At 38.1% G+C, this 27774-nt stretch overlaps 1 protein-coding gene across 1 annotated transcript; it reads left to right on the top strand.

Annotated features, from left to right (window-relative positions):
- Positions 1-161: 161 nt before the first annotated feature.
- Positions 162-23769, top strand: AASDHPPT (aminoadipate-semialdehyde dehydrogenase-phosphopantetheinyl transferase). Its single transcript, XM_081153343.1, has 6 exons — positions 162-428; positions 2250-2475; positions 13976-14097; positions 14724-14885; positions 19781-19852; positions 21637-23769. The coding sequence occupies exons 1-6, from the start codon at positions 246-248 to the stop codon at positions 21799-21801; spliced, it is 930 nt and encodes a 309-aa protein (XP_081009469.1). The 5' UTR covers positions 162-245; the 3' UTR covers positions 21802-23769.
- Positions 23770-27774: the final 4005 nt, after the last annotated feature.

Raw genomic sequence — 27774 nt, 5'->3', positions numbered from 1 at the left:
CGTGACGTCACACGTGCCGCAGCGCGCAGAGGCGGGTCTCGGTCCCGCCCCCAGCGGCTTTCTCCAAAGCGAAGAGGAAGGGGCGGGGCGGGGGGCGGGGAAGTGAGCGGTCCCAAGGGGAACGTGCCAGTGGACGTAGAGCGACGCTCCGCCCCCTCCGCGCAGACGCCGGGAAGAAGGGGGTGGGGCCACGTTAGCGTCCGCGCCATCGGGCCCGGGGTGGCGGCGGGGCTCGTCTTCGGTGCATGGTTCTGCTCGCCAGGCCCTTCTGCTTGGTGCCAGCCATGGAGGGCGTACGCTGGGCCTTTTCCTGCGGCACTTGGCTGCCGAGCCGAGCCGAGTGGCTGCTGGCGGTGCGGTCGATCCAGCCTGAGGAGAAGGAGCGCATTGGCCAGTTCGTCTTCGCCCGGGACGCTAAGGCAGCCATGGTACTACAGGTCTTGGGCATTCTGACCCGAGGAAGCAAATGTTGGGGGAGGTGGGCCGGGGTGTGGGGCCCCCGCCGGTCCTGGCGTCGACGCCCGCGTTTTAGCCCACGCGGGGCGGGTCCGGGGCGAGAGTGGTGGGCGCGGCCGAGTCTCTGAGCCCACGGCCTGGTCTCCACGGCCTTTGTGGTCTCACCCGCGGCCTAGCTCGCGGAGAAAGGAGCCCCTCCCACGTTGTAATTGAACTGGAGGCCCCACGAGACCGTAAAATAGGTGTAGGGGGGACTTACGGGGTAACCGGTGTTTTGTGTTTCCCGTAATGAATGCTTTTATGTTTTTATTTATGTTGTCTTTTCTTTTTTTTTTTTGGCGTGAGCCCATAGCACATGCTTAGTCTGCCTGTTAAATATCCCACCACCCTCCAAAAGTACCCTGTACGTGAGAGGCCCCCCAAAATGTTGACGGTATGACTCCGTTTATCCTTGCACACCACGGAACTGAAGAGGCCTAGGCCAGCCTCCGTTTACCAGTGGAACTGAGGCCCACGGACGGTGCAGCCCCGGGCACACCTTCCCGACTACAATAGCTTGGGAAACAGGATTTTTAAGTAGAATTTTTTATTTTAGTTATGTATTTTTAAGCAACACACGGAAAATTGGATTTCAAACTTACTTCTGTATAGTGCAGTTTGAAACAGCCTGTAATTGCCATCGCTTCAAAAGCAGTCATGCCTTGAAATTGTCCCTATATTGAACCGCCTTTTCATTTGAAATTTGGGATTATTTTTTATACTTTTCTATCAGTTGTAAGAAATTGTGAAATTCAAAGTGTTGGAGTTTCTAAAAATCAGTGTTAGAATTGAAGGAAAAAAACTTGAAAGATATTTTACAGAATAGTATATACTTTGTTTATGTTGTACCCGTGGGTATTTTTGTGTGATTGTAGTAATTTCTTAAGTATTAGGTAGAGGTGGGAGAGAGTGGGTTGGAGTATATATGACGGAAGATAGGCCATGTGTAGCTGATTGTTGAAACTGAGTGATGGGTGTATAGCAGCGATTTTCAACCTTTTTCATTGTGGTACAAAAAATGTATATATTTTTTGCCGATTTGACAAGAAAATTAGGTGTAATTTTGATTCATTTACACTGATGGCTATTGTTGTGTTGGCTGTTGTCATTTTTTTATTTGACATTCTAAGGGAAAAGAGATCAGTGCCCCTGAATAGCCAGGTATTGCATGTTTTAAAACTTCTTGCAGCACACCAGTTGAAAATCGCTGGTATATAGTATCTAGAAATGCTTGCATATATGCACAAAAATGTACATACAACAGGGTTGCTCACGGGGACTTTTTTGTAATTGCAAAACTAGAGTCAGCCTAAAATGTCCAATAATGGAGCAATCAATCTATTTATACTTTCTTTGATGCTATGAAATACTATGCTACAGTTAAAAGTACAAAGACCAGATGGTTATGTACAGATATGAAATAATCCCCAACACAGGTTAAAAAGGTTATACATGGTAGAATACTACATATAATAGGATCGTATATATGTAGATAAACAGCAAAGTCCTATCCACATGAATTTATATTTCGGTACTTAGAGAAAAGACTGGAAGGATGCCTACTTGTTAACATTGGTTATCTTTTGAGGAGAGAATTATTGAGACTAATTTTCTTCTATCTTCTTAAGCATTGCTTAAATATTAATGCAATGTACTTTTTAAAAACTTAAATATTTTAGGAATCACAAAAAATATACTTTGTTTGTTACAAGCATGGTCCCTATACATACCAAATGTTTATGTTTTATTAACAGGCTGGTCGTCTGATGATAAGGAAATTAATTGCAGAGAAATTGAATATCCCCTGGAATAATATTCGTTTGCAAAGAACTGCAAAAGGAAAACCAGTTCTTGCAAAAGACTCATTGAATCCTTACCCCAATTTCAACTTTAACATATCTCATCAAGGGGACTATGCTGTACTTGCTGCTGAACCTGAGCTACAAGTTGGAATTGATATAATGAAAACTAGTTTTCCAGGTAATGTTGCATTTTTGTAGTACAAGAGTTAAGTATTTCTTTGTCTCCATACCTGTTGAGTAATCTCAAGCCAGGAGGTATATTGTAGATACTTAGGTTTAGGAAAAATATGCTTAATACTCAAAGGTAGTATATCTGAGAGAGCATATATCTAAAAAGGGTATATTTCTTTGAATATTAATGAACTTTACATAAAGGATAGATTCTCCATTACTGGGGAGTCATTTAATGCTTTGCCAGAGGCAAAGTGAAATGTAAAGATTTTCTGTTTTGAATTATACCTCAGCTTGTTAAGACTAAATTTAAAACTCTCTTAGAAAACAAATTTGTAAAGAACAGTTTTTCAGTGGCTCTGTTTGTCTTATTTAAATAATAGATGTTCAATTGAACTGGACTCGTTAATTTGGAGTGGCATTCTGTTCAAAAACATAGTAATTGTGTTGTATTTCTCAAAATTCATCAATAAATGGTTTGATTTGTTTAAAAAATAATGTCAATGACAAAGTATATTGTAGTTCTTAGGAAAAGATAACATGTATTTATGCTATACCTACAGTTCTTTTTAGCACATTTATATAAGTAAGAATGAATAGCAAGCAATTATTAAAATATTTAAGTTGCTTATGTTTTGCCTTAGAAGTTTGTAATTGGTGGCTATAGGAACTGCTAACATCTATTGTTGGGTTGAGTATGCCCAGGGTTTTTGCTAGAACTCAGGTTCCCTTACTACATTTTTTTTTTTAATGTCTTTATTGATTTCAGAGAGAGGAAGGGAGAGGGAGAGAGAGAAACATCAATTATTAGTCATTGATCAGCTGCCTCCTGCACGCCCTGGACTGGGGATCAAGCCCGCAAACCTGGCATGTGCCGTGACCGGGAATTGAACCACAATCTCCTGGGTCGTAGGTCAGTGCTCAACCACTGAGCCATGGTGGCTGGACTTAACTACAATTTTTGTCATCACTAACATTTAGTGAGCAATTACTGTGTGCCAAGGCATTTTACTGAGTGCTTTGCGTATATTCTCCGATTTAATTGTCTCAGCCACCCTAAAATGAGTATACTATTATTTTTATCAAAAGATAAGTAACAGGCAAAGAAGAAAGCTGTTAATAAGAAAAACATCATCATCTTCATTTCATAGTGCAACTTATTAATCTGCACACTACCTCAACCTCACGATCTTTGCTTATGATTTCCTGGGTTTGGAAGATTTGTATTAATTTTATCTCCCACCCCAATTATTGCATAGATAACTTAAACCTATTTACTGATTACCTTTCACCTCAGCCTTACTTTAGGGAAACCTTTGTGAACCTTTAAGCAAGGTTCTTTTATTGTAGGCTCTCATAAAATATATATATTTCCTGCATTCTGGTAACATATCTGTTTATAATTCTTTATCAAGATCATTGTCATTCCCCTAGACCCTATAAACCACTTGAGAGCAGGAACTTTGTTAGCTACATCTGAGTTTGGTGACTATCACATCTTTTAAGACCTACCTATGTCATAATGCCCAATCAATATTTGTCAAATGAATGAATAAGTACTCTGTGCTGCTCTAGTAAGGCTTCAGAGTATGATTGTGAATCTCATCTCTCACTTTTGCTGTCAGTGTCTTTACCTTGAATTTCCCACCTGCTACTTTTTTCTGACTTGCTCATAAAACCTTTCTATTACAACTCTATTCTTAACTTTGCTCAGAAGGAGGCTCTGCTAGTGATAACAGGGATTCCTGACTTGAGTCCCTGGATAAGCACCAAGTCGTTTTATTTTAACCTACTAAAATTATTTGCTATATTTTGTGTGCATTTTTCTCAGGAGAGAATCTGGTTTTCAGCAGTGTCTAGAAGGCTTATTCTGAAAGAACCACTGCTATAGAGGATTCAGACTGAGCACTGGAATGAGCCCATAAGCATTCATAATTTTCTACTGTCCTTATATGAACTTTTGCTAAAATCAGAAATTATCAGAGAGGCCATTGTTCCTTAGAATGCAGTCAGCATAATTAGACAGTAAAGGTTAGCTCATCGGATTGATATCTGCCTAGAAATTGTGCCTTACGATAAGACACAGATTGTATTACCGGTTGCCTTGATGTACTTACTAAATGAAACTTAATAAATGATAGGAAGATAATTGAACATTAATTGAAGATTTAATTTCCTGTTTATTAAGACTTTTTTTACCCCCAACTTTTATTATCTTATTTGACTAATCATAGCCTTTTCCTATTCTTTGGCTGATTCATTGCCAAAAAGCTATATATTCAGTAAAACATGGCAAGAGATACTTTCCAGTCATCACTAGTATTGTTACTGCGTCAATCATTTCTGTCCAAGTGTGAATGGACATCATTTCTCTGTGAGGGTGGGAAGTGGACACTGGTTTATTTCACTGGAGATTCATTTCAATTGCTCTGCTTATCAGAATAAGTGAGGAAATTGAGCAGTGGACATCCCCAAAAGTTACTAGATGATGGAGGATAAAACTTAGGACAGCAGCAAGTGTATTGTACTTTCTACTGGACATTGTTATTAGATTGTTAACTCTGAAGATGGCATAAGTCTTTGCAGGGATCATTTGTATATTGAAAGGTTCAGTTTCATTACTCCCATTTTGTAAACATTCTGTAGGAACTTGTGGAGTCTTTCCTTGTCACAGTAGCCATTTCTACTAGGTGCAGATTATTTCCCTTCTTCCCCCAGTTCTTGCTGCTATGGCAGGGCAGGAGAAAATACTTCAGTGGATCTAGGAAGCTTTGAGTTTCTTCCTTCTAGGCCAGATTCCCACAATTAAGGAGACTGTTGCAACCACCATTTTATTCTTTGCTTACTGGAGAAAGGAACCTTATAAAAAAGTAACTGGTGCATAGTTGGTACTCAGTAATACTATTTGTTTAATGAATGTCTAGAGAAGATACCGGGGACCCTGGTATAAATAAACTGGCAGTGCAGTACATTCACATGTTGGGGGAAAGGTGTTTTGTAGCTCATTATAATTTGCTACACTCAATTGGGAGATTGCTTTTTCTTGGTTTTTAATTTTTACCTACCATTATTTATGTAACATAAGTATAAAAAGAAGCGTAGTTTGTGAATTGTTCAGTTTTGTTTGCCTATTTACAAAATAAGGCATAAGGCAAGATAAGATAGATACAATATAAAAATTATGATTTAAATTTGGGAAAAGACCAAGATTTTTTCCCTCCTTCGTTTTTACATTTTCAGCTTTACAATTTTATTAGAAACTTTGCTGGATATTAATTGGCAGCACAAAATGACTCTATTTTGAGATTTAGTACTAACTTAATAGCTTTGAAGTGACTATCGTAGAACCGTTTTTCCAGAACAACCATTATGTAAATTAAGTACAGTAAGTATAAAGTAAGTAGTGGTATTATATAGTAGCTAGGAACAGACCATAGTAGGGCCTTTTTCTTGTCTCCTTCCACTGTAGCATCTTCTGTACTATTTTAATGGCTTCCTAATTGGTTCCACCTTTTTACTTTTGTACTCACCCAGTTAAGACAGAATTGGAGTGGTCTTTAAACAAGCCTGCATCAGTTTTCTTAAAACTCTTAGGTTGGTTCTTAATAAAGTCCAACCCGTTTAACATGACCCTCTTACCTTATTCTCATTTACCCCTCCATTCGCATTTCTAGCTGCTCTCTCTGCTCACTATTTTCTGTCTATATTCTTTTATTACCTTGAGTGTAGCATTCTTTTTCTTGTTCAAGGTTTCAAAAAGAAAAACAACTGGCCCCTCTGCTCTTCTGCCCACACTTTCCTTGAACACCTGAGACCAGAAGGATGAGAGGTAGCCATGCCACTTCAGCAGGGCTTTTCCTGACCATCTGATCTTTTTCTTCATGCCTTATTTGATTGTTATGTTTTCTCTCATAAGATAAGTTCAGGAACCATGCTCGTTTTGTATTTGCGGCAGAATACCTGGTACCTGAAAGTGTCGAGAGCATAGCAGGTCCTCAGTATGTAATGAATGTACAAATGATAGTTTTCAACTTTGCTGAAAATACTGAATTTGTTGAGAAATGAAAAAATTGGGTATACAGCCATAATGAAAATTGGTATTCATATCAGATGCTAGAGTATAAACTTTCTCATGAGTGAGTTATGATTAAAAAGACTTCTTCCTTTGAGCCTTCTCCCTCACTCTTCATTTATCTCACTAGCTTTTCTCACCTCCATTTCCATCCCACTGAAATTCAGTTTTCAGCTTTGTTCCTGCTGCAATCTGTTCCACTATCGTCTCTATCTAGGCTGATCTATTTTCTAGATCTGCATTTTGCAGGATGTGCTTAGTTAAAGCATTTTTTTAAAGCTTGGAAATTTAGAGCCTTTAAGTAGCTTAAATAAGTCACACTTCCCTTTGTACTCTTCTTAGTGAAAAACCAAGTCTTCACTGGCAGGGAGTGTTTCTCCTTCCCAGTTACTGAATGGGTCTTTTCCACTGTACAGAAGATTTGAGTAGGGTCATAACATAGAACTAGTATTTATTGAGTAACTCCTATGTGTGTGACACTATTAAATGCCTTTTATGCATTATCTTGTTTCATCCACCTAAGCCTAGGATATAAGTTCAGTTGACTCTTGAACAACACAGGGCTCAGGAGCACCGACCTCCCATGCAGTTGAAAATCTGTATATAACTTTTGACTCCCCCCAAACTTAACTACAGTCATCCCTTGGTATCTGCAGTTCACTGGTACCAGGATTTCTTTTGGATACCAGAATCTGCAGATGCTCACGTCCCTTATGTAAAATGGCATGGAACATTGCGTACAGTCAGCCCTCTGCATCCGTGGGCTTCCAGCCTTGCATCAGAAATACTGTGCGGCTGGTTGAATCCACAGGTGTGAAACCCTGAGATATGGAAGACTGACTATATTTATTGGAAGAAATCCACATGTAAGTGGACCTTTGCAATTCAAACCCCTGTTGTTCAAGGGCCAGCAATACTATTATTTTATAGAATAGATTAAAACACTTGTTTAAGGCCAGTTAAACAAGAGAAAATTGTGGATTTGAACCCATACTACAAAACCCATATATTTAGGCACTGCACTCTGCAATATATGGCCTCTCAGTACCAGGCTTTTTAAAATTTGCTTTTTAATATATTTTTATTGATTTCAGAGAGAGGAAGGGAGAGGGAGTGATAGAAACATCAATGATGAGAAAGTCATTGATCAGAGCTGTCTCCTGCACGCCCCCTACTGGGGATCGAGCCCACAACCCGGGCATGTACCCTGACCAGGACTCGAACTGTGATCTCCTGGATCATAAGTCGATGCTCAACTGCTGCGCCATGCCAGGCGGGCAATACCAGGCTTTATTGATAATGTTTAAGGATTTACAATTCTGTGGAACTAGGTGAAATTTATTTAAAGTTTTTATGAAGGAACTCATGTCTAAGAAGACTTGCCTTACCATTTTTTAAAACATTAGGCATTGTAAACAAGACTGTGGTGTTAGCAAAAGAATAGACAGGAGAGTTAAGAGTTAGAGCCCAGTATTTATATATTATCTTTTGAATTGGGTTTTATTTTTTGCTGTATGAATTTTACTTGATTAAGTATACTTACCTTTTCCTGATAAATTATGAATTCTGTCTTGTTTGGAAAAAAATAAATTGGTAAAAGATTTACTACCAGTTGTAGGTTACAGTCTCCTAGATTTTAGTCTGAAACTGTATTTTTTTATATTTAAGTGTAATCCTGTAGAACTTGTGTGTATATGGGTATAGATGTTTTACATCCTGATGGCTAAATAATTCTTACCACCATCAGAGTTGGGTAGATAAGAAAAAAACATGTAAAGTGCATGGAATTCTTAAGTACTTGATAAATGTTAGCTCTGAGGTTTTTGTGGTTGTCACTGTTATATATGTAAAATATTGTTTCTAGAATGGTGGTCAGAATATTAAAATCAGCAAGAATGTTTATTAAAAAATTCAGATTTTTTGAAGCCTCCTAGATTTAATGAACTAGAATTTCTGAGATGCAACTAAGGATTCTATATATAAACAATTTCCCAGGTGTTTGTTAGACATATTGATGTTTGGGCAACATTATATTAGATGTAATGTACAGAGCCAACAAAGAAAATGATTGTAATCCATTAACATTTTTTTATGAGTGAAATAATCATAAAGCCATTAGATCCTTGTCTCACACTGTACAACAGTATGGTTAGAGTTAGGTTTTGATAACAATTACTAGAACACAGAATTTTATATTTGGTCAGACTCCTTTAAAAAGGATGCTTTTTAAGTTTAGAAGAGCAAGAAACCACAAAGTCAGCAGATGTGATTGATTTCATATTATATCTTTTCTCTTACAAACCAGAGAATGTATTTGTGGCAAATATGACAGACACAAGTTAACATTTTTAATATATAAAATGCCTGTGAGTATTGATAGGAATATCACTTAAGACTTACTTAATGAATGGACAAAGGACTTAATAAAACAATTCATAAAAGAGGAAATATATATAACAGTAACAACTACCCCAACAACCTTAGAACTAACATTTATTAAGTACTTAATAGTTCTGGGCACTTTACATGTTTATTCCTTAATATACCCAACTCTTTGTCCCTAATTTATAGCTTTAAGAAATAGTCACACAGATGTTAAATAAATAACGGTAAAAAAGTGATGGAACTGGGATTTGACTCCAGGGTATAACACTAAAGTTCTTAAGAATGTTTAACTGTGTCTGTATATTTAAGTTAAATTGTATTCGTGTGTGCTAATTTCCTAGGACTCCTAACTTGGTATGTTAAAACAAATTTATTCTCTGACAGCTCTGAAGGCTGGAAGTCAATGACAGGGCCATGTTCCCTCTGAAGGTTCTGGGGAAGACTCCTTTGCTGCTTCCTAGTTTCCTGGCATTCCTTCGCTTGTACCTGTATCACTTCAGTTTCCACTTTCTTCTTCAAGACACCTTCCCCCCATGGTCTCTCTGTGTGTCTAAATGATTTTCCTTATCAGCACACCAGTCATTGGATAGTAAGGCCCACCCTAATCTAATGTGACTATATTACACCTGCAAAAACTCTTACTTCTGAATAAGATTACATTCTGAGGTTTTGGGCGACTCTATTCAGCCCAGTGCAGTTCATCCTCTGGCCCTGCCAAATTTATATCTATCCCACAACAAAATCACCTCCTCCCAACATCCTTAAGTCTTAAACTATGCCAGTATTAACTTTAAAACCTAAGTTTCATCTAAATATCAACTCAGAAAGTTCCAAATCTCATTATCTGAATCATCTAAGTCAGGTATGGGTATGGGTGAGACTCTGGGTATGATGCATTGTGGGGCAACATTCCTCTCCCATCAGTGAACCTTTAAAACTAGAGAACAAATCATCTGCTTCTAAAATACATTGGTGGGGCAGGCATAGGATAGATATTCCCATTTTTAAAGGGAGATGTTAGAAGAAGAAAAAAGGGGTCATGGGTCCCAACCAAGTTCAAAACCCAGCAGAGCAAATTACATTAGGTGTCAAGGCCTGAGGTTAATCCTTTGTGGCCCCCCTACTCTGTCCTCTGGTGTCGCAGTGTGGCCCCACTCGTACCCTCTACCTGCCTTTCGGAGTCTAGTCCTTTACTTGAAGGATAACACATTTGTAGCCAAGTAGCCCTGACTGCAGGTTGCCTCTATAGATACATGTAGGTGTTGATAAAGCAATTGTAGTTTAGGACTGCCTAAGTGGTAGAGAGTTTCAAGCCTCAGGTCATTATACTTCAATCTGGTGTTTTCCTGTTATAAGCCACCTCTATAGAGGGCTGTAAGAGCTCCTTTGTCAGTCGCATACTATGGGCTTTGTGGTAGTTTGTGAAACCTATATTAGCAACTCAGACATTTTTGTTTTATTCTGGGTTTGTATCTGGATAAATTCCCAGACAAGTGAGCTGGTAAGTCACGCATTATTGTGTGCATATTGACTCAAATTTTGGAAGACACCTCCCATTGAAGCAAGATGAAATGTAATTCAATGAAACTACTAGAATTTCTAATACAATTAATTACCCAAAGCTATATTTCATTACTTTGAACCACACAGATGGCATTGCTCAATTCTAAAATAACTGGCCCATTTAAGAAGAGTGGCAAACTTTAACTGAGATGCTGATACATTGTTGTGGAGAGAGATTGATGTTGGTTGGCCTTGAGGTTCTGGTATAATGGGATTTTTTTTTCCCCCATAGGCTTTCAGTAGCAGCCAAGGACATTTACTATAAATTATCTTGTTGTAGGTTACTACTGCATGTTTAATAAACTTTCCAGTTGCTGTATGACCTTGATTACTTGATTATTTGAACATTTAGTTAATATCTAATGCTTTCCCTAAAGATTAAGCTATCAGATTGGGGGATCTGGTTTTTTAAAATTTGGTTGATGGGTCTATATAAATTTTCAGTCATTTTATCTTTTTTATGTGTATACTTGAGTTTTTACATGTGCAGTAATAGAATGATTAGAGTGAAGATTGTAATAGACATGAATATGTGATGGTATTATTAGGCAGCTTTTCCAACTTACATGTCCAACAGTTGTGCTCTGTTCAGATAGTTTGAAGGAAAAATGTACTATCCTGGTATTTCTCACTGATTTTTTTTTTTAAATCCCAATTTCCTAGATAAATTAAGTCCTTGAGTACTCAACCACTGTGTATTTCCAACATAATGCCACAGGGTGGCACTGTTGTGCTTTGGCTGAATGTTTACAAAATCATCTTTTTCTGTTGCTGTCAAATCTCTTATTTGTGGAATAAATAAGATGCTCTCAGAAGTATATGAAAATGCACTCATATCAGATACTTTTAGCTGAACATAATCAGTTATGTAATTGCTCTTCAGTGATTGTGCTAGATTGCTTTTTGTGTTAATCAGCTTTTTATTGGCATGCATATTTAAATTTTTTTCCTTGATTGCCCCATCATGTGTGTGTGCACACACACACACACACATAGTTAAAAATCAGAGGGCTTCTTTAAGGTTATGAAATTGTAACTTGAAGAAACCAACAAGTAAAATGATTCTATAGATGACAACAAGCATATCTTTTTAAGTTTAGACCTTTTATATAGTATTCTGTTAAACTGTAGTTCCACTCAAATTATATAATGATGTCTTCCAAATCCAAGGTAGCTGTTCTTCCCATTGTTATTATTTACATTATTTGTGCCAGAATCTATCAAGAGGAAACAGTTATGATTTGTATAGCTGTAGTGCTCCCATTATTTAAAATCTTCAGATTTACTTTCATCACTTTTGCAGGCTTGCTTGCTTTACTTTCTTTAGTGTGTAATTTGTCAAGCCAGTATGTACTAGTGATGCTTGCATTTTAACAAGGTAGTTTGTATTAAGGGCCTTAAGGAGTAAGCACCAGACTATCAAAGGGATTCATAGCTCTGGGACTCCTAAGATCACAGTTTAATATTTCAGTGCTGTTACATGAAATGACTTCATAGCTTTCCTGGGTTGCATTTAGGAAATAATAGTTTTAACAATAACAAGTCTTAGACATTAACTGAATTCACAAAATGGATTCTTGAGAGGAGGAGAGGGCTAAGGAATAGAGAAATTAATTAAATGAGCCTAATGAAGTTGAAAGTAAATGAGGATCTTTGTCTTGGACTAAAGGACGACGTGTAACTGTAGGGTTGTTGGAAATATTTCCTGGCTAACCAAGAGGAGACTTTTGACTGTTTTCAAATGGAGAGGGAGGGGAAATCTTCATTTTGGGGAGAACTGGCTCTTAATATTTTCTGCCCTTGAGGTTAATTATGGGAAAGGTACTTCTTTATTGTAGGACAGTGATTTTCAACCAGTGGGCTGCAAGAATTTTTAAATCATGCAATACTGACTAGTTTGTTAGGGGCACTGACTTCTTTTTCCTTAGATTGTCAAATAGGAAAACGGCAACAGCCAACACAGCAGTATCCATCTTGTGTGAATGAATCAAAATTATACCTGTTTTGTGTGTGTCAGATCAGCTAAAATATATTTCTTGGTGTGCCGCAGAATTTTAGTAAATGGTTTATGTGTGCCTTGAGATGAAAACGGTCGAAAATCATTGCTGTTGGAGAAACAATAAACTCCCTATGAAGATAAGGATCATGTCTGTTTTTCTCATCATGATAGTCGCAGCATCTAACACTTGGGCATTATTAAGTAGGGGGATTTCACATCTTTTTCCCAGACATGCTATGTTGGCAGATGTCGCCTTTTAGAGTTGTTGTCAGTCAGGTAAGAACATCAGATTTTGGAGTTGGTTGTTTTAGAAATGGGAGTTGGAGCTAGAGTAGACAAGCTATGTTAACAGAATCTGCAGAGGGACTACCTACAAGAGGTTTTCTGGAAAATAATGGGGCAGTAGAACATTTAGGAAATAACTTACCGAATAATAGTTAACATATGTTTATTCATGTAGTAAAACATTTGTGTTCACCTACCTTGCTCCCGGTTTTCTAATGGGCCAATTAAGCTATAAGTTTGTGAGGGCAAGAACCATGACTGATTTGTTTATAAATGTTAGTTCAAAACATATTTGTGTAATATTTGTACATATTCTGCATACCTGTAGAATAAATGGGTTTTGATAGAAAGTTCCTGCCTAACAATAGTAAAAAGAAAATAATTATTATATTTTGGGAAAATGTAATATGAAAGGCATACTATTTGTGTCCTAGTCCTTAACTCTGGGAATCAGATCCTTTGAGTTCCATCCTTTTTGTCATTTATTTTTAGAATGCTTTGTAAAAATTTGTTGTCTGTGGAACAGTGGAGTTAGGTATCTACTTCAGATTTTTAAAAAGAGAGTCTGTTTCATAGTATTACCAAAAGAATGGAAATTAAAAATCTGTTTTATTTGGAGAAGTCATATTAGAAAACGTTAAAACAATTATTTTTAGGGAAATAAGTATATTTTCCAGTCATGATGATAACTTACAATAAAATAATAATTTTCAGCTTTGTACCCCTTCCCAAGAAATTATAATAAAGAAATTGTTCCCCTTTTTTCTGTTAAATAGCAAAGTAAACTTTTAAATCCCAGGATAGAATTGCTCTATTTTAAGAGTTCTTACGGATTTATGATATTTTGTCATACATAAGAATTTCCTCTTAACTAAAATTTATAAGAGGTTTGGCTGCTAAATTTTATCAATTTTGGGGTGACATCTATTGATATAACCATATGGTTTTTCTCCTTAAATATTTAATAATTCATGGAACTTCACTATTTTTATTAACCTATCTTTTTTTCTGGGCTAACCCCAGCTTGTCATTATGTGTTATTCTTTTAATTCCCAACTTAATTTGATTTGCTGGTATTTTGTTTAGTATTATTGTGTGACTAATCAAAAGTAAGGTCGGTCTGTAGTTTTCTTTTATGTGCTGCCTTTAGCATATTTGGTACTAGAACATCTGTTTTTAATTCTCTGTTTCCTCAATTGACAGGTCGAGGTTCAATTTCAGAATTCTTTCATATTATGAAAAGAAAGTTTACCAACAAAGAATGGGAAACAATCAGAAGCTTTAACGATGAATGGACTCAGCTGGATATGTTTTATAGGAATTGGGTATAATTTCTTACTAATTTTGCGAGTAAAGTCTTGGGATGATTTCATTATCTTTGCAAAAAGTAGGAGCAAAAAAATTTTTGGTTACCTGGTAGTTCATTCACTGAAGTAAATAGGCCATTTCTTGGGAACTTCAGGATTTTTATGCATACATTCTTATAGTATAATGACATTTTGAAAAATTTAACATATATTTAATGCTCAATTAGGAAGTTTACTTTTGAAGCTAAAACAAGGCATTTTATCACTTTTTATAAATGTTTTTTGTCTTAAAGGAACTCATACACATGAGGCTTTATTTAACAAACATAAAATTTAATATATGCCAGAAGACTTACTGTAAGCCTTTTTTATAAGTTAGTTAATTTAATTATTATAAAAGACCTATGAGGAAAGCATTATTATTGTTGCATGTTACACATGAGAAAGGTGTAGGTCCAGGGAGCTTAAGTGATTTGCCTTAAGATTATACAGCTGGTTTGTCTCCAGGCCTACTATAAGAGTGAAAAAAATAGCTTATAGCCACAGTGTAATATAGAGTTAAAGATCCAGATGTTTGGGGCCTGTAGAGTTTATGAAAAATTTTATCTACTAAAACTCTAAGAGAAAATGTTTTTCTGTCTTAGGCACTGAAAGAAAGCTTCATAAAAGCCATAGGTGTTGGACTAGGATTTGAATTGCAACGGCTTGAATTTGATATATCCCCATTAAACCTGGATATAGGCCAGGTTTATAAAGAAACACGATTGTTTTTGGATGGAAAAGAAGAAAAAGAATGGGCATTTGAGGTAAGAAATTTGTCAGACTTGCTGCAACTGTAAGGATTTTCTTATGTTGTGCCTGTGTGTAAGACTAATTTGGGGAAGCTAGTCATTGAAACAAAACACAACTGGAATCCTATCCTGGTGCTCTGAAGGTGAAGTCGAGGATACTATGGGAACCTACAGCATTTAGCTGATACTGGGAAGATTAGTCATAGTGAGTTAAGTAAAATGGGAAGGGAAAGAGGCCCTGGAATAGAAAGAGCTTTGTGTATATAACAGCCAAGGGAAGCTGTAGGGACTGTGCGGTGATGAGGGCTTCCAGGTTAGAGTGGTAACATGATGCAGGGCATTATGGATCAGGATAAAGGTTTTGTTCTCTTTCTGGGTTTGATTTCTGCCACTAGCAGTTCTCAGTTGCTAGTGAGAGAAACCCAACATAAATTCATTTCAGCCAAAAAGATACTCTATAGGCTACTGGAGTGTTTCATGTAACTGGGCCTCAGAATTGACTAGAGTTAGGGACTGGAAAGCTCAGAACTATTTCATATTTTGTTTTTGCCTTTCTATATATACTGGCTTCAGTTTCCTGTTTCTTACTCTACACATCACCTTTCTTAACTTCTCTGGTTTGTGTAGCAGGAATGGCTGCTTACCACTCTTAACATGTATCAGTTTACAGGCTAAAACCCAACAGAGATTGGTGAACTCTCTTTCTGTTCCAAGTCCTAAAAGCCCTGGAGAAGGGACTCCCTGGCCTAACTTGGGTCTGGTGCTTATCTTCTGACTAGTCATTGTAGCCAAGGAAGTGGTCTACTGTGATTGGTCCAGCTCGTGTCAGGTGTCCAGAGACCAGCAATTGGGTGTACATTAACATGGTTTTTCCTGCAATAATCACCTGAATTGTGTTCAGAGAAGGTAGATGTCCAGAAGAAAGAACTGGTGATGAGCAGATAATATGGGAGGTGTTCACTAATTTCTTGAAAGAATTAACAGGTGTTAGTAAAGAGTGATAAGATCGGATTTGAATTTTAAGACTAAGTTCTGTCTGTGTGGAGGTTAAGTAAGTGAGCTGTCAAAGATGTTATGCTCAATTCTGTGACTTACATACGACCCTGTATTGAAAAACTGAGTACTAGAGAACAAGTCAAATACAAGTTTGAGATGCCCAAGAAACCCCCAAGTGAAGGTTTCTGAAGAGAATGAACGGCTAGACTAGAGGGAGGCAATCGTAATGAACATGCGCGTGGTAATAGAAGCCATGGGGTTTAAGTTGTAGCTGTGACGTTGCCTAAATTTGAAGAGAGAAAGGCCCTAGCACAGCATCTTGGGAATACTAATAATTCAAGGTGGAGGGAGGAGACAGAATGACCAAAATAGTTAGAGATAAAATAAGTAAGAGAGTAGTGTTACAGGATCCAGGGGGCAGAAAGTATTTTGAGAATGAGAGCTGTGTCAAAACTGCTAAAACTGGCTTTTGTCAGTTTAAGAATAAATTATATTTAGGATATTTTAAGAGTACAATTTAAAAAATTATAACCAAAATTATGTGAAAATGCTTTAATACTTGAAGGGTTAAACTTCAGTCATTTCACTCATAGGGAGTCCTTTATTCTCAGTGGTGCCCAATGGAGTAGGACTAGTAGGAGGGTGAGGAGGGAAGAGGCAGTGACGGGCCAGCTGTGCTTCACCTTTGTGTGTGGTAAAAATGTCTGAGTTCCTGTGGACCAGACAGGTGCTGTGGAAAATGGTAGCCCCTGGGCTTGACGTGTCTGGAAAGGACCCCACTCAAAAGGAAGAGGGGAGCCTACTATTTTTAATTGCCAAGGGCAGGAATTGCAAAAAGTCTGAATGTACTGCTAGCTGTAGGCAGTGGTATAAGGAGGGCTAAAGAACTGGAAGTGGTTCTTTGAAAATACCACAGGTGCTCACCCTGTGCGATAAGCTAGCATCCGGATGCTTCATGTGACTCAGGGCTCTAAAAACTGCATTAAACGGCCTCAGTCATTACTCTGCCCCTTTCCTCCAGCCCCCTTCCTTTGTGCCACCTACCTTAAGGAAGCCAGAGTGGAAGAGGAAGATTGGAAGAGCAAGGTGAGGCCAAGGGGGAAGACTGTGCATTGTCCAGGAGTGAGATGGGATTTTTTAAGCAGAAAGTGACTGAAGAGCTGTGGGGTTTGCCTCAAGGCTTGGCCAGGAGCTGGGAAGGGAGGTGCACTAGGGCGCATTTGGAGGCAGCCTTGGAAGGATAATGAAGTTCTTTGCCACATGTCCCTGAGTGTTTTGTCAGTTCAGTGTACCAGTTAAAAAGTAAGGGAACCATGTGTGTTAGATGCATATATTTAAGTGTGGACTGTTCATTACACTATAAGCAGGCCCAGGAGTGGGGAGAGAACTAAAGAGAATGAGTCTGGTGGCATGGATGCCAGGACCAGCGGTGAGGAGAGAGGGATGAGTACAGAGCGAGGAAGGCATGCCTGCAGTCAGGGTTCTTTATGAGTGAGAATAAAACTGAATTTGGATCAAACAAGGCAAAGGACTTGGACTGAGAGAAAGTTTGATATGTGAGAGTAACTAAAAATGTCATTTATGAGATCTCCTCAAGATTTCATCCAGGGAAAGAAAAATGACTTGTCAGAAATTGTTTAAAGGGAAAGGTGGCAGGATAAGTTGCCTTCTATTCCTGCTCTATACTGACTACCTCCTTTAGTAAACAGAACAGGGTGTGAAGGGAGGTTCAGCCTTCTCCACTGTTTACATCTGCACAGGACAACTTGGCCGCAGTCTGCTTCCCTCTTTTCCCTGCTGTGTCGATACTACTTCCTGAAACAGCCAGTCATGACCAAACACCATTAGCCCCATGGCTGCGTTTTTTCCCATATGTACTTGGTAACTAAATGTAAGTACACAGGCCATTTGAGAAAGTACTGTGCCTGGGTTGGACACAGGACAAATCCCTAGTAAGCACTACGTGTCGGAGACCATGGTTTTCATTATTGCATGTAGCTAGTGAATAACGGAACTACCATAGACTCATACATTCGCTGCTTTACAGTGTGAGAACTAATATAGCTAAGCTGGGAAAGAGTCCTATTTGTGCAAGCAGCGTTAAAAGAATGCCTGAGGGGTCAGAGATGCACGTATGTAACAACCTTCACTCTGGTGTGCATCTGGAAGGTACTGGCACCCAAGTAATGATGCAAAAGGCTAAGGAAACCGCCCTCATCCGAGCAGAGCTAAAGGACAGTGCCATCGTAGGACGATGGTAAAATTCTACATGCTAGGAGAGAAGGGCATCTATTTCCCTGAACACTGTAAGTGAAAATTACATGAAGAGAAAGATTTTTTAAAATGTCCACTTAGTGTTTTTAATAACATTCAAGAAAAGAGCATATCTAAAATGGAAGCTGGGAGCCTTGAGAGAATAGGCTTGGCATTTTAGTGGACAGACTGAATGAGAAAACTGGTCATTGCCCACAATTACTCTGATGTTCGCCAAAGATACAGACATTGCAGAACTGCTGATCTGAGTGGTTTTCCAAAAGCATTTATAGCCACGACATCTCTGTATGTTATAGTGTTTGTATTATTAATATATTCAGTGTAAATAATGGGAGGAGAACCATGTTCAAAAAGAATAGTTTGTTTATTATAAATACTGTGAGTTTGTTTTTAGCTAAAGGGAAAATAACTTTAACCTGTTACATCTTTTTTGATTTTATTTTTTATTTTTTTCCTCCTTAAATGTATTTTTCTAAATTTATTCTCACTGAATCTTAGTTTTTGTTAATTTGGATATCTTAAGGTATGAAGATAAGAAAAACAGGGTAAAGGATATGAAGTCCCTAAGTGATTCAGTTCCAGATTGTAGTTTGCCTTAGTAAAGCGGCTTTTCAGTGAAAATTTTGTTTAGATTTTTTATAGTAGTTTATACTTTCCTCTGCTCGTGGCTTCAGTGTCTATTACATTTTAAGCCCCCCTCCCCACTTTGTCTTATACATAGGGGAAAATAGTAGAAAGTTGCATATTTTTGGTCTTACCTAAAAAATTGCACCATGATTTATAGTATGTAGTTAACTAAATGTTTATAAACCAGTGTTGCAATCTGATTTTTTAATATTATTTTTTAAAAATATATATGTTTTTATTGATTTTAGAGAGAGGGGAAGGAGAACGGGGGAGAGAGAGAAACATCGATGAGAGAGAATCATCGATTGGCTGCCTCCTGCACACTTCCTACTGGGGATCAAGCCTGAAACCTGGGCATGTGCCCTGACTGGGAATCAAACTAGAGAACTCTTGTTTCATGGGTCAGTGTTCAACCACTGAGCAACCCCAGCTGGACCTTAATGTTAATTTTAATTATATACAAAATTAACATTACCAGTGAGGGCAGATGGCTATCTAGATAGAACAGTTCATCTATGTAGTACTCTGGTTTAAGTGTGTTATATAAATCATTCAGAAACAGCAGACAAAAGCCAAATGAGCAGTTTTCTCTTAGTAATGGGGTAAATGGGGCTTGTATTTTAAAATATTAGTGTCAAAAGAAAGGTTAGCAAGAGATAACAGGATGCAACACTTAACCTAGACTTCTTCCTGTAATAGAGTGGGAAAATGCTCTAAAAGACATTATTGGATTCCTTCACAAATTTGGAATGCAGATGGTAGATTTAAGTACTATTTTCATGTTATATTAACCAAAGTTATTAACTACTATGGTTATTTGAGAGGATATTCCTATTAGGAAATAGATACTGAAATATTTCAGACTGCAGGGTCAAAATGGTTTTGACTTCTCTGTAAATGGTTGGGGGAAGTGAGGTTTAGTGTGTGTGTGGAGAGAGGTTGAGATTTTAAAGATGTAAACAAAAGTATATCTAAGTTTACATATTTAGTAATCTGTACTTTTTATTTTTTAGGAAAGCAAAATAGATGAGCACCATTTTGTAGCAGTAGCTCTTAGGAAGCCCGATGGATCAAGACATCAGGATGTAAGATTTCAAGATTTCTCTGACTTGTATTTGAAAAGCATGAGTCAATATCGAGTTTGTTTTTTATTGGTAGAAATAATCATTTGATTTACATCAGCTTTAGAGGGGTTTTTTTGTTTGTGTGTAGATTGTAGATTTAGAAGTGTTTTTTGTTATCAAATCTTTATCATCTGAGATTTTACAGAAAATTTTAAGAAGCGTGTTGCCTGCTTCACATTCAAATACTTAAATGTTGCAAAGAAAAAACTTTGGTAATATGGTCCAAGTACTCACAGTTTCAGTTGAAATTCAGAAAAATCATACCTTAGTCGTCTTAACAGTGGTTTACTTCCCAGTGAATATCTTGAATATAAGGGTCCCAAGGTAACAGGCTGTGAGTAATGAAATTATCTGGCAGATTGAACCCCTTCTGCCTTTTGTAGTACTATCCTAAATTATTTCCAAAGTTACACTATCAAACCTGTGAGAGCCCTTGTATCATATTGTGGCATAACATAAGTCTCAGCTCTTCCCCTTAGAACCTGTTTTTACCTCTGCTGTTAAGTGGTAATTGGAGAAGTTAAAAAATAAACCTTAAGGTCAAGAACTCTTAGCCTACATATAGTTGTGATTCTGCAGTAGTTATGGACTACTGATATTAGAATAATCAAAATATATGCATGTCATTTTTAAGGAATCCATGTGAGAGAATGTGGTGTGCGCTATACACACATACACATAACATCACTATCTCTAGAAAAGTAGTTCAGTCCACAGACCATGCCTTAGATAGATGAACAGAGGATTAAACTTCCTCATAGATTATCTTCTTTAAAAAGGGATGGCATGTTATAATTGACCCCTATTATCTGAAGATTCTGACCAAGGTTACCTTTCCTTGTCACTTATCCTATTTTACCTCAGCTGTGCCCTTTCTGTGAATACCTTCTATTTCCATAGAGCTTTAAATTTTTTGTAACATTTACACACATGGTACTTCCTTTTTATTTCACTGGAGAAAGCCTGTTTAGGCAGCAGCAGGGAAAGGATGAGAGTACTATTCAGAAGACCTGGGTTCTAGACCCAGGTCGACTGTTTACACCTGTTTCGTGACCTTTTGCAAAGTAGTTGATCAATTTCTCCATCTATAAAATTGAGATACAACCATATCAGCATATCTGTGAGATATAATCACATTAAACATGTACTGATCTTGTGAAAACACTATATAAGATCCAAGTAGTATCTTTATTAGAAAATACAGAATGTTAAAGGAGGTCTACACGGGTTTCATTTGTGAACCAGGGCTCTTATCTCACAGAATAAGATACAGTTTAAGTTTACTGTTGAATGACTCATTTCCTAAGGAAGTTTTGCATCTCTGTGTGATTATAGGAATTTTATCAGAGCCACTCTCTAGAGTGTTTCTCCAAAGCTTGCCTGGTGGCCCCCCTCTATCAGAATAACTCATGTTCTTGTTATATATTTTGGGGTCCCTTTCAACTCATTTCCTGAATTAGGATTTTTGGATATGTGACTCAGTAAGTCTACATTTTAGACAAACACCACAGGTTACTGTCATGTACAAAAAGTGTGAGAATCAGGTTATTTCATACTTTTCTGAATTTGATATATTAGCAACATTAATATAAGGAGTAAAAACAATTGGAAGTCCTACTATGTTGTACTTTAATATTACTGAAATGTAATTTGGTCTTATTTCTTATTTTCCTAATTATAAAATTGATCATAAGATCAACAACAAGCAGTGTAACAGTGAGGTAATCTATTTTTTTCCCTTTTAGGCTTCATCTCAAGATGATTCTAAGCCATCCCAGAGGCAGTTTACTATTCTTACCTATAATGATTTAATATCATCTGCTGTTCCTATGACCCCTGAAGATCCTTCATTTTGGGACTGTTTTTGCTTCACAGAAGAAATTCTGATACGAAATGGTACAAAGTCATGATATGATAAGTAACAAAGGGAAGTGAGAACTGTAATATTCTGTATTCACTAAAAAATAAATGCCTGATACTATCAAATCTTATTTCACAAAACAGTTTGAAAAAGAAAAACAACTTTTCCTATTTTAAAAGCTTATGCCCAGTTCAAAATAGCTTAGTAGAATACATGTTTACCTTTCCTCCCCAGAATCACGTTGAGTTGACAGAAATAGAAAGGGGTAGCAGAATCTTAGGTGATGTATCCCTCGTTTCATGGCACTTTGCTTTATTGGGCTCCACTTTATTGTGCTTCACAGGTGTTGCATTTTTTACAAATGGAAGGCAAGACCCTCCACCAGCAAAAAGGTTATGACTCACTTTATTATGGTAGTGTGGGGCTGAACCCGCAGCACCTGAGGCATGCCTGTACATGCTTATTGTAGAAAAAACAAAACATGCAAGTTTGCAATAAGGGAACATGTAAATTCCTGTCTTTTGGACATAACTGTATCAGAAATAACTATTTCTAAAACATTTTCTTGGCAAATGAATCCATATTAATATACTTGTTTTTAAGTAAAAAATGGGAACATGCTATTTTATAATTTTTTTCTCTTAACTGCACATCTACTGTTCATAAATACTTCCATGACAAAACTTTTACTGGCTCTAAAGTATTCTGTTGGGTGGCTAACATCAGCTAGGATGCCTTGACCAGAGGTAACAGTGTCCAAATATAATTGACTTAAGTAACTAAGGACATTTATTATCTCATGCAACACCCAGTTGAGAGGTGTCATTAGATGTTTTTGCCTCAGTCTCAGTTTGTTTTGCCTTAGACTTGTCTCATGGTCATGAGAGCTGCTGCTATAACTTCCAGCTTCACATCTTCATGAAATTGCAGCTAAAAGTAGGGAAAGGCTGTTCTCCTCGCACATCTCAAGTTTTGTCCGTGAGGAGTACATTTCCCAGATTTCCCCTCAGCTTCCCTGGACTCTGAGAAAGGCAGTCCTTAGACACTGTGGGAAGTAGATTCTCGTTTAGGAAGAAGCTGAGGCACGGTGGGGAGAAGGGCGTCCCAGGGGATCCCACTGCCTGCCGGAGGGAGGTGGGCCACTTTGACTCATTTCTCCTGTTACACGTTTGATTGTCTGCAGACTTGACTGTAAACAGTAGTGCGGTGAATGGCCTTGTAAACACATTTTGAGTTATGTGCTTAATTATGCCCTTGAGAAAGTTTCTGGAAGTGGAGCAATTGGCTCAAAGGGATTATACTTTTTTAGAGCTTTGATAAAAATAGCCAAATTGCTCTCCAAAAAGGCAGTGCAGCCTACACTTGTGGTTAGTTTTATGTGTGTGACACCCTTTCACCCCCCACCTGCACACTCCCTAGTAAAGTCGAGGTACTTTTTTTAAAATTTTAATCTTCGCCAGTAAGTGAAAAGTGGTACCTTATTTCTTAAATTTCTATTTCTTATCATTACAAACAAGGTTGATATGTCAGTGTTGTTAATGGCTGTTTGTATTCCTCCTTTAATGAACTGCCTGTTCATGGTCTTTGCCTGTTTTTATTTTAGTAAATAGGACTTAATTTAAAGTGGGAACATAATATATAAAATGCCAAGACCATCATATTGATGATAGAATCTATTATCTGGTTGTAGTGCATGCCTTGGGGAGTTAGTCTTGTTATTGTTTAATATCAGGAAGTGAACTAATCTTATTTTTTCCATTACTAAAATTGAAAGTTGTGTGTAAATTGTATAAAATTAGATACTTGGCTTAGTAAAAAACATTTGCAATGTTTTATAATTTTTTATTTTATTAAGCATGCCCAAATATCCCAAACATAGTAAATAACGTGTTTTAAACGATCAAGTAGCACTTATAATAGAGGAAGCATTGTTAGCCGTAGCATGAATGTAATGGCGATATGGAAAACTGTCGTCTGTCTTATCATTATAATAATAAAGTGATTAACATTGAATTTTTATGAGCCAGACATTGTGCTAGATTTTGTTTTTGTTTTTCTGTTCTTTCTGAATCAGAGTTTCACAGAGTCAAATAGATCTACAATATTTTCCCTAAATGAAAAACACCACTGCCTTGACCTCTTCCCATTTCCTGTCTCTAGAGCAAGGTCTTTCAGCTCTGTACCTGATTTTTTGTTGTTAGTTATAACCATATCTCCAAATAACATTCATATATTGCTTTTGCATGGTATTTCAATGTTAGGCAGTTTTTTAATTCCTAATGTAAAGCTTTGCTATTCTGTTTCCCAACCATGACATATTTCCTTCCTTGCTGCTTTTTTCCCTGGCATAATCATTATAACTTAGTGTGTACATTATTGACTGTGATTAAGAATGTTTGTTATTAAGATTATGTAATGCTATGCACAGCTGAACGTATTATTCTTACCCCCCTCTGTACTGCATTTTTTTTCCTGTCCCTTTGAAATGTAGGTAAATCTTTTTATTTTTTAATTTTTATTGGGGTGACATTGGTTAATAAAATTATGTAGGTTTCAGGTGTACAATTCTGTTAATACATCATCTGTGTATTATATTGTGTGTCCACCACCCAAAGTCAAGTCTCTTTTGGTCACCATTTATCCCTCCTTTTTTGGTCACCTTTATCCCTCTTTTACTCCCCCACTTTCCCTCTGGTAATCACAGTACTGTTGTCTGTGTCTGGTTGGTCTTTTGTTTTGCTTCGTTTTTTGCTTAATCCCTTCACCTTTTTCACCCAGCCCCCTTATAGTGCATTTTTATTTCTTTGAGGTAATAACTGACTTGTTTGCATAGGTTTCCACTACTTACTGCTAATGCAACCCAAAACCCTGGTAGATGTGTGACTGTTTTCTTCATACGTTCAGACACACCAGTTCATCGCTTTTATCCGTCGTCTTGTTCTGTGTTGTCAGGTCTGCACAGCTGTCCTAGGGTTTCCTTGCGCCGTCATCCTGGGATGGTCCCCCTCCCCTCGTTGGATTCCCTGATTGCTCACTCCCTGTGTCTCATGTCTCAGATTCCCTCCTTCTCTTTGTGTGGATCATGTCCTTGAGTCTTCCTGAGAACAACGGGAACATGGGAAACTAATTCTGAGACTGTCTGAGGAAGGGGCAGTCCTCTTATGCAGAACAGTATAGGAGGAGATCTAGCTGCTGCTTCCACACGACTCCACTCACCTCCGCCACCAAAGCCCAGTATTGGTGCTTCCAGCTGTTGAGTTCTGTGCTGGGCTGGACCATAGTACTGCTTCGTGTTTTGCCAAGTCCAAACCATTCCTTGTGCCACATTACCCAATGTATAACTTTATTGGTGTGTCTTAGTAATTTCCGGCGTGGGAACTCATGAATTGATTTTTAGAATGGGCCCGTGTATGTACATGTGCATGTACACATATGCACATAACCCTTGCGGTGGAAACTCAGGAATCAAATAGATTTGCATAAGTGTTCAGTTACATTTCTCACTATTCTTATTTCTTACTATCTGAAACTCAGAAACTGATTAGATTTGGGTAACACAGTAGCCCCTCACTGGCTGAACTGTTGCCATATACACTTAAAAACTGAGTAGGTTTATAAATACATGTTTATATATGCATCTTTGATAAAATACATACATACCTGAAGACAAATTCCATTTACTAGAAATCAAAGGGAATGTGAAGAGAGCTAATGATTTCATTTTAGGGGGAAAATAAATATGCCATCATAGTGTTGGTGAATTTGGGATTGGCAAAGGTCTTTGGACATATCTCCAATTAACAGCTTTGTCTGCTTTAGGTTGGACATGTATATATTAGAATAGCTAGTTTCCTTTATATGTGCTTCACATGTATCAGGCTATTCAGTCCTCAGAAGCTTATAGAGTAGATTCTATTGTCCCCGGTTTATAGATGGCAAAAAAAAAATCCTGAGATACTAAGCAGCTTGCTATATATTCTACCTCATTGAATAGTGGACTCCATACTCAAGTCAGATATCTTCGGTCCAGGGCTTTCACGCCACTGTACTAAATTTAGTGGTGTGCTGGCAAATGTTTTAACAAGGAGCAATCCTGGGGCCAGATGATGGGGTCTGGGAGCCTTTATTTGTGACTTTTGCTAACTTTATGGACTAATACCACACTTGTAACCACACCTAGGTTTCACATATGGCTGTTTTGCCATATTTGTTTCAGATTTTTATTTTTTTCCACACATGCGCTTAAAGACCTCCCACCCCCCAGTTACCTCCTCCTCTCCAGGAATACCTATCACTTGTTGCTTATCTGTGTAACTACTTGTGTATGCATCCATAGTCATATTTTCCTACTAGGATTGAAACATCAGAATGGGGATCTCTGTCACTTAAAGGTGGCAACTGTGCCAATAACAAGCTCACTTAAGCCCAGGCTTCTCAAAGGAAAATATACATAACCCTTAGGGATAGGCAGTGGTGTGTTAGAAATTATAACTGGATACCTAGAGGCATTTTATTTCTGTGTTTGGAAAGGTTTTTATAATAAAAGCAATACAGATACTGGTAACAGAATATAAACTTGCCATGTTTTAAGACAAAAGGCAGGGGGCTCCAGAGGAATTTTTCCAGCTAGGAATATATAGTAGTCACTTTTTTTAGGGCCATTTTTCAGTGGAAAAATTGACAAGTAACATTTACTGAATACTGAAGCAGACGTAGAACCTAATGCCTGGTTGGCATGACGCACCCCGTCGCAGGCCACCTAGGGAGGAGTGCCGTGTGCTAGGTGGAAGGCCGCCCTTCTACTGGCCTAGACCTTGAGCAGTAGGCAAGTGGAAGCCCCAACTTTGGTGGTCCTGAGAGTACCCTGTTTTTTCTCTTGATACTTAGTGTCCTTTCTGTGCCTTTTCAAGTCTTGCATGAGCAGGGAGCCTGCTAAACCAGATATTCTTGACTCCTCTAAATCGACTCCACCCCCTCACCCTGCTCAATGTCCCAGGAAGTTGGCTTCTAGCACTGTGTTACCCAGAATCCTTGGTTGGGTTTCGCACATGGCAGAGGCCACCAGAAGAAGACTGCGTGGGAAGGGCAAGAGGTCAGGGTGTTTATTCTCTTACCTCTCTCTGCAGTGGTTTGGAAATAGCTGTGCTCCTGCACACCGTGGCCATTGACATAGCCCTCTCCTCCAAACAGAGACCCCCAGGTTCAGGAACCACGTTTCCTTACCTTTGCTTGTTAGGAGTGGAAACATCTTGCTCTTGCTTAGCCCAGGCTGCTTCCCCATCTCACAGGTTTCTTTATCCTTGCCCGCACACTTCGCTTACTCCTTTTGGGCGTGCCATCTCTTCATCTCTTTTCTGCTGCAATCCTGAATAATACAGTAATTTGTGCCATGAGTAGCCCCAGAAACAATCAAAGTGGGGTTCTGGGATTGGAGTGTTCACATATTTGTTGGCTATACAAGTAACTTTCTTGCCAGGGGAGATGGATACTTATAATTGGTGGAAAGAGACACTTTCACATTTACTCCAGTTCCCTCTAACGGTGGGGTGGGGTGATGCAGAACAGCAAGTTGGGGGATCAAGTGGCTGCAGCATTATTTAGCATTTAGTGATGGGGGGGGCCTTGGTTGGGATAACAGTTTTGAGGTGGTGGTTTTAGATTGCCGGGTATATACAAAGGAAACATCAGAAAACTTAAGGCAACTTACTTTAGGGGAGGAATATCTTCTCTTTTGTAGCTGACAAAAGCGACCCCTCCTGTTTGAGGGAAACAGTCTTACCCCACCCCCTACACTCTCAAGAAAAAAAGTGGCATCAATGGCTGCACCTAAGACAGGTCTCATAAGGGAATAGCAGTTCTCAGGATCCATATCCACCATCCATCTTTACTTCCTGGAAAATAATAAATTAGCCCTGGCTGGGTGGCTCAGTTGGTTGGAGCATCGTCTCATACACCAAAAGGTTGCTGGTTTGATTCCTGGCAGGGCACATACCTAGGTTGCGGGTTTCATCCCAGGTTGAGG

The sequence above is a fragment of the Miniopterus schreibersii genome, assembly GCF_964146895.1.
Source record: "Miniopterus schreibersii genome assembly, chromosome: 12".
In the NCBI taxonomy this organism is placed as follows: Eukaryota; Metazoa; Chordata; class Mammalia; order Chiroptera; family Miniopteridae; genus Miniopterus; species Miniopterus schreibersii.
This window is presented reverse-complemented; position numbering and strand designations above follow the sequence as displayed.

What these genes read in the sequence shown, in the direction of transcription:
- AASDHPPT (XM_081153343.1), top strand. Translation starts at nt 246, where the DNA reads ATGGTTCTGCTCGCCAGGCCCTTCTGCTTGGTGCCAGCCATGGAGGGC. An exon ending in GGGACGCTAAGGCAGCCATG is followed by an intron (nt 429 to 2,249) that starts GTACTACAGGTC and finishes TTTTATTAACAG; the next exon opens with GCTGGTCGTCTGATGATAAG. An exon ending in AATGAAAACTAGTTTTCCAG is followed by an intron (nt 2,476 to 13,975) that starts GTAATGTTGCAT and finishes CTCAATTGACAG; the next exon opens with GTCGAGGTTCAATTTCAGAA.